The 7,959-nt window shown below is 35.7% G+C and overlaps 1 protein-coding gene across 2 annotated transcripts; it reads right to left on the bottom strand.

Annotated features, from left to right (window-relative positions):
* Positions 1-3,740: 3,740 nt before the first annotated feature.
* LOC120115424 (BI1-like protein) lies at positions 3,741-6,873 on the bottom strand. Of its 2 annotated transcripts, XR_005515479.1 has the most exons (5): positions 6,526-6,873; positions 4,807-4,920; positions 4,560-4,717; positions 4,210-4,476; positions 3,741-3,854 (listed from the first exon to the last, which is right to left on the bottom strand). XR_005515479.1 is itself a non-coding variant. In XM_039136151.1 (4 exons), exons 1-4 carry the CDS (start codon positions 6,794-6,796, stop codon positions 4,270-4,272), a joined length of 750 nt encoding a protein of 249 aa, XP_038992082.1. In that variant the 5' UTR covers positions 6,797-6,873; the 3' UTR covers positions 4,192-4,269. The 2 variants fall into 2 exon arrangements, 1 of the variants encoding a protein (XP_038992082.1); XM_039136151.1 differs by lacking the exon at positions 3,741-3,854 and having other exon boundaries at positions 4,192-4,476.
* Between the last annotated feature and the right edge of the window lie 1,086 nt (positions 6,874-7,959).

Here is a 7,959-nt window from a genome sequence, read left to right on the forward strand (position 1 = left end):
GAGGAAAAACTGTTTGTAAGTCATCTGGTATGTCCCACTCAGAAGGATGTGGAATAGGGTAGACAATCTCGGCATAAGTCTGTCGATAAACTTCTGTAGTGTAGCAATCCATAGCGTATGCGCTTGAATCATCTTGGTTTAAATGAAGAGCAACTTTTATAACATGGCCACACGGATAACCAGATGTTTGCCATTTCATACAACTACACGTCTTTGCATTTAGATCGACTAGCCCATTTAAGTTATTATCCAGTACTTGAAACAAAGTGTTTGAACATGGTTCAACTCTCCATGACGTTGACTTCACAACACGTTTCGTTATCTTTTTTTCAGTCCATGGTGTAACACGATGTTCCAATGTTCCTGTAAATTTAAATAAACAATACTTAGTAAAATATATAAATATGATAAGTTACGAATTCAAAGAAATAATACCTGCATGGTTTCTTTTCTTGTAGTACCACTGTTGAATAGAGGCTCGAAAAAACTCCATTAACATAGTAATGGGTAATTTCCGGGAATGACGACTTAGAGCGTTGATTGATTCTGCACTATTAGACGTCATGAAACCATATCTTGCTCCAAGTTGATGTACTCTTGACCATCTTTCAAACCCGACATCTTCTAGTGTTTGAGCACACTGAGGCAAAACACGTCTTAAACAATTTATATGCTTATTGAAATCCACTTCCCGATAAGCTTTTACAGTCTTCCAGTATGTACATTTGTGCTTTTTTATACCAGCAGACCTTGATTTTAGATTTCTATACAAATGAACACCACAAAGTCCATGAAAAGCATCTGGGAAACACCTTCTAACAGCGTTGTCAATTGAGTTTGCCCTATCGGATATGATTGTCAGATTGCTAATAGGACCTATGCAATCCCTAAGATGCCCCATAAACCATGTCCATGAATCAGAGGTTTCAGATTTTCCAACCCCGTAAGCTATTGGCAATATCCCATTGTTAGCATCCATGGCTACTGCTAATAAGTTTACTCCAAGGTATCGACCTTTCAAATGTGCTCCGTCAACTATAATAACTGGGCGCATGCAAGTAATAAACGAACGAATCTACAAAATAATATACACAAGAAATATAATCATTTAAATGTGAAATGCATGTAACTAACAAAAATGAGTCAACAAAATTATATTGATTTACTAACCGTAGCACCAATGGCGATAAACAGCAACTCAAAGTGTCCATCTCTATCTATTTTGATATGAGTTACTGACCCAGGATTTTTCAGCTTTAAATTGTGACAATAAGCCGGCAGTTGGGAAAACGATGCTTCTGGCGACCCCCTCAACAATTCCAAGGCATAACATTTGGCTCTCCAAGCTTGAGAATATGATATACTAATCTTGAACCGAGCATTCATGTCAGTCATAATTTCATGTCCCCGATATACCCTGCCATTCAAAAACATTAACTCAGCCAGAAAACCACCCAACACCTTTTTGTTTGCCTGTCTATGGTGAGGAAAAACTTGGGTTCTTGAACATGTATGTTTATCAATAAAAGTCCTAACTTGAAACATTTCGCAATCTTTTATTCTCTTTGCAATCATACGCCACGTACAGTTTTTGTCAATCATACACCTTGTTTCGAAACGATATTTGCTTGATTTGTTAACTTTTAGTTGATAGCCATCTTCCACACATTTCGTATACAAAGCTATCTTCAAGTCTTCCTTTGTATCAAAACAATCATCTTTCTTGATACGAATAACTTTTGTGTAACAATCAACTGCTTTCTTTACCAACTCTTCTTCCGGTATCTGAAGTAATTCTGGCATATTCCAGTTATACGCCCGTGGCATTTTCTTTTCTTCGGGGACTTTTTCTTCTTCTTTTTCTTCTTCAGGATTATATGAATTACAGAATGGATGTTCAACATGTTCATTCACAGTCGTAACTTCCTCCTCATTATCATCAACAATACATTCTTCGGCAACGGCTGTTTCATCACCAAAATTCGGGTATTGACCAATATCAAAATCATTACACGCAGGGTCTGTTTCTTCTTCTGAAACATCATCAAAATCCGTGTATTGACCAATATCAAAGTCCGGATATTGACCAAGACCAAATTTCGAATACTGACTAGTACTCACAATTTTTTCTGTTGGCTCATCATCGTCTAACTGGTCAATACGAAAACCGGAATTTGGTGCTGAAAGTTGATTGGGATTTGGATTAGAGAAAGGTTGTGGGTTTTGAGAAAAACTTAGTTGATTACTACCCGCTACTGACCCAACAATACTACTTCTAGGTTCAACAACATACAATGTAACATCATCTTGTGAAACACTAATGTAAGCAATGAATCGTTCAACATCTTCATTGTCGGTTAACAAATAAACTTTACAATTTCTCTGATAAGATAGCCTAAATCCACTTAGGGGCTCTAAATTCAATTTATTTGAAACACGTAGCATTAGAGTTTCATAAGTTAACTTTTGTAAAGACAATTTTAGTTGAAGATTCATGGGTAAAGGCATATATTGTAAAACACCATGAACATTATCCCATGACCCTCCAAAACACAAATCTATCCAAACATGATCAACATTAGATGATTTCATGGTTGTAAATTAATTTACTAAACAGACGAGCTGCGAAACTAAAACCTGTTGCCGGATTGGGAAGGATGTCGTTGGATATAGGAACGGATGTCGCCGGAGAGAGTGATAGATGGAGATGGAATGAGTTGCGATTTAGGGATTTAGTTTATGATTTGCTGCTGTTGCGTAGTTATATACCCAAAATTTCAGTGTTGTGATTTACAGATTCTCGTTGCGATTTACAGATTCTCGTTGCGATTTACGGATTATCGTTGCGATTTACGAATACGCGTTGCGATATACGGATACGCATTGCGATTTACGGATACGCGTTGCTATTTACGGATACACGTTGCGGTTTACGGATACGCGTTGCGATTTATGTGTTCGCGTTGCGATTTTCATATTCGCGTTGCGATTCTTGAAAATCGCAATGTGAATTTGTACTATCGCATTGCGATTTTCAAGAATCGCGTTGCGATTTTGGAAACTGATTTGCGATTCTGGGGATCGCGTTGCGATTTTTATTTCGCGTTGCGATTTTGTTGGTCATTTTGGCAAATCCAAAAAAAGTTGGTTAAAATCGTATATTATAAGACATTTTTGGTCACTGAGGCGATTTTCTCTATTTATAATATTATGATACTATTTTATTCAAATTTAAATGATTTTTTATAATCATATATAATACATATATAATTCTTCAAATTTTTTTATATGTAATATACTTATATTATACAGAGCCAAAAGAGTCGACTCAAACTTGAAAATAATGCAATAATTACTAAACATTTCAATTTACTCAAGTTGTATTTTATAACTTGACTCGAGTTTATGAAATTACAACTCGAAAAATAATTCGAGTTGATTATTTTGGAGTCAAGTCAAGAAAATCGAATTTGAGCCGAATTGAGTTTTCCTCGCCCCTATCTAAATCTAAAAAAATGCTTGGATAACGTGGTGAAATTTTTGTTCCATGTAAGATGACGGAGAAAATATTTTTAATCTAATTTAGATGTTACAATAGATATCGAATGTCAGAACACTTGATGTCTTCGAAGGTCAATCGAAACACCTAACCACTTCAAGCTTTTCATCTCCTGAAATACAATACCTGAGGGACTTTTCATCTCCTGAAATACCATAGCTGACCTCCCTCTGCTAATTTTATGGGATGATGCCGAATGCTCCGGCCAGCTTCTCAAAGACGTCAGATGTTTCGGTCGACTTCTCAAAGACGTCGGATGTTCCAGCCGACTCCCTCCTTTACTATTTATTTCACCCTAGAAAAAAAATAACATTTCCACGGTCCCATATTAACCATTTTCTTTTCTTCAACACGAATGTATGTGTCCAACATGTCTTAACACACACACCCGAGGTGAAGTACCATAGCACCAAATATACGGATGTATGTGTCTGACATGCCGTTGTAGGTGCCGAAGATGAGCAAAAGGAGATACTTATCAAGGAAATTGAAAGAGTAACCCGGTTGCCAATTCAAAGGATTGTACCATTCAAACGTAATTTTATTAAAGCCTTGTGTATAGCAAGCAAAAACTTGAAAATGTAGGATTAATTAGAAAAACAAGTGCAAATTGGTGCAACCAGATTTGTAAGTCTGGAGAATGTACTTACTTATATATAGACAAATATTCTTCAGGCAATTACTTGATCACTTTCTGACATGTTGTATAACTAGTTATCGCCAGATCTCAGAACCCGTAGAATGGAGATGAACAAATTCAGGACGTCCAAATAGAGAGTGGCAGAGGCCAATATGTAATCATCATATGTGAAACGTTTGATCAGGTTGTCAGTGTCGTACACTATGTACCCACAGAAAATCATGGCACTAATTCCACCATACACAGCAGTAGATGCAGGGCCGAGTGGAAAGAACATCTGCATAATAATAGAAACAAATATAATAAGTTAGATTCGGGTTTGTGGAAGCATGAGTAATCATATACTGTTAAACATCTCACCTGGATTAGACCAGTTAAGATAAGGATAATAAGGCTGGTGAACAAAATTGGCCCCAGATAGCTAAAGTCCTTGCCCTTCTTCGACGCCCAGAAAGTGTAGCCGGTAAGAGATGCAACCACAACTGCTGTCAAAATTAGCGCTTCAAGTACAATTCTTCCTGAAATTATACAAACATGGATGATTAGTAACAATTCTTGATTTACGACTACGATAAGGATGTTTGATGACAAGCATCAAGATACTAACCATCTGTATTAGCACAGCTCACACCAACCGTGAGACTCAATGACACGGTGAAGAGGCCAAGGATAACCAAGTTCACTGGGTGCTTTTGGTGATAGACATGCAAAGGCCACAACACTGCACGGAATAGGTTTTAAAGTTTAAGATAAAGAAGAGAAACGTGACACAATGGATCAAATAGAACTCCGTACAATCTTAAAAAATACTAGGTTTTTTTTTTTACAATTTATCAACGTGAGTGGAGGATCTTCAGAAGGTCATGACATGTCCGGGAAAGAGAACTTCAAGCAAATGAAGAATTAGAGTAGCATAGTTTAGTTGTTTAGATAACTAAGACTTGAATGAATACCAAGAGTTTGAAACCTACTGATTAATCAGAGACCATTAAAGAAAGTACTCATTAACAAATCTGGAGGTTTTACTTTACAAAATTATTAGAGGAACTAACAACTTCCAAATATTTCAAATACGAAAAGATATTATTCATAAGCTTTCTACATCTTAATTTCAAAGTATTAACAATCTACATCCCTTTATCCTATTCTGACATACAAACTGTCAGAACAAACACAAAGATATCCAATATTAGTGTAGGACCAGTAGGTTAAGAACAGTGCACAGCGGCATTATAAAAGCCCAATATAACATAAAGGTGCAAAATGTGATCCTAAACCCATAAATTCCCCATGAAAAGCATCAGAATAAAGCAAAGAACAGATAGAATAAATCCATAGAGATAATTGCTGAATGTTGTCCTTGTCTACGGGGCAAAGCTTTTACCAAATCCTTTGCTCAATCCATATACTATATAATCAGACTAAACAATACAAGACAGCTGCGAGTTCTAAACCCATAAATTCCCTATGAAATCTGAACAAAGAGGAGAACAGATGGAAACAATATGTATAGATTTGCAGAATTGCTTTTCTAGGGCGCAAAACCGTTGTCAAATCCTTTACTCAATCCATATACTTTAGAATAGGCTACACAAAATGAGACAGGTATAAGTTCTAAACCCATAAATTCCCCATGAAAAGCATTTGAATAAAGCAAAGAACAAGATATATCAATTTGATAATATTGCAGAATACTGTCCTTGTTTAGGCAACAAAACTTTTGTTAAATCCTTTACTCAGTCCATTGATTATTTTCTAAATAAAAGAAGACAATTAGTTCCAAATTCATAAATTCCCCATGAAAGGAATCGGAATAAAGCAAATAACAGACAGAACCCATATGCAAAGACATCTGCAGAATGCTGTTGTTGATGTTGATGTTGAGGGGAACAAAATGTTTGCCAAATCCTTTACCCAATCCACATACTTCGAAATATATTTAAAAAACAAAACTATCAATCTATCATACTAGATTTCTTCCTAAGATTAAGGCATCAAATATTTCAATCAAATTTAATTTTTACAGCTTCAATAACCAAAATTTTGGCAATCCAGAAAACTGACTTTAGAAACAAATTATGTTCAAAATTCAAGTCAAATACACGATTTTTTTATTAAATCTAACCTTAACATAACATTTGAAGGAGATCAAATTCACAACAATCAAGGAAAAGTGCCCTAATTAACTTACACGCACACATACCATTTAAAGGAAACCAAAAAGGTATTTATTTCATGCACAATTCAAGATTCAGTAGGATTAAAGCGAGAGGATAAGGAAAGAACAAAAATTGAATGAAAAAGAAAAGAAGGTTAAGGAATTTACAGATGCAGGGGATTAAACACAGGAAGAGTAAGAGGCCGGAATTTCCACGGAGGAGGTCGTTGACTGGATCCGACAAAACGACGAAGGCGGAGACGACGGTTGTTAGAATCAGTTGGGCCGCCAAGATGCCGTAAACCTTGCGGATAAAGCCCCAACGGAGTTGGTTCTCGCCGTAGCTGAGTCCCGGGTATAAAGTCTCCCCCGACTCTAGATCTATCTCATCCGCCTTGCCGCCGCCGCTCGTGTTGCTTATGCGGTCGAATCCGTACATCTTTTCTTTTTCTTTCTCGTTTTCCCGTAAAATGAGAGCGGAAGAAAGAAAATGTGGGAAAACAACTTAGGCTGGCGATTTCTTTATATGTAAGGTAGCCGATCAAAATTGTTGTTTGTAAGGTTCTACACCAATTTTACATAGACTAGATAACTACCGTGAAAATTTTAATTTGTTTTAAATTAATAGTATTTATTTAAAATTTAAAAATATATAATTAATTATTTTTATTTAGAAAATGAAAGAACAAAAAAAGTTTTTTTAGAAAAAAATAAATTAAATTAAAAACTAATTAAAAGTGTAACTTACATATAACATATAGTTTTTTAAAGGAAAAAGAAATGAAAAAACAATTGATATAATCCATTTTAATGAAAAATTATATTATTATTATTATTATTATCTTATAAATGTATATATTTTACTTTATAATTTAACTTTTGTATAGTTTTTCAATTGAATAAATGTGATTAAATTAAATGATGTCAATTCAAATTGAATCATACTTTGGAATTATAAGGCTCCGTTTGTTTTCAGAAAATAATTTATGTGTATGTTTGTTTCATGGGCTAGTAATAAGAAACATGAGGCGTAGTATGTGGTATGTCATCATCATTCGCTCCCACCGGCATGTCAAGGTCCTCTGATTCTTCATTGAAGGGGCCTACATCGTCACCATTGGGGTCGATCTCCCTTATCGATGCTTCATTAGAAATATCCTCCTCAAATCGAAATAGTTCAGCATTGTCGACTACGGGGATAACATGAGTAGTAGTTGTGCGTCGATCATGAGAACTCTTACGAACTATACTACCAAGATCAAAGTCGACAACACCAACACAAGAATGTCTCCCCATAGATACTGAGAAATCTTTGAATGGGTTAAACGCTTCATGTTCTTGCAACCTCATTTCCTACTAAGAAGATTATGCAGCCACACCAATATTGCATGGATTGTACATTACACGTTGCGTTGGTGGTAGATTCAGGTCAAAGTCTAAGCCAGCTACACAAGAATACCTTGGCATCGAAGACGATGATGCACCCAAGTCATTGCCCCAATTTTGTTACTTAATAAGTTAAAATCATTACGTAAATTAACGTCAGATTATGAATATTAGGATCGAAGTCAAAATATGCCCCTTTCCAATTTGGCACACTGG

The sequence above is a fragment of the Hibiscus syriacus genome, unplaced genomic scaffold, assembly GCF_006381635.1.
Source record: "Hibiscus syriacus cultivar Baekdansim isolate YM2019G1 unplaced genomic scaffold, ASM638163v2 tig00000778_pilon, whole genome shotgun sequence".
Classification (NCBI taxonomy): Eukaryota; Viridiplantae; Streptophyta; class Magnoliopsida; order Malvales; family Malvaceae; genus Hibiscus; species Hibiscus syriacus.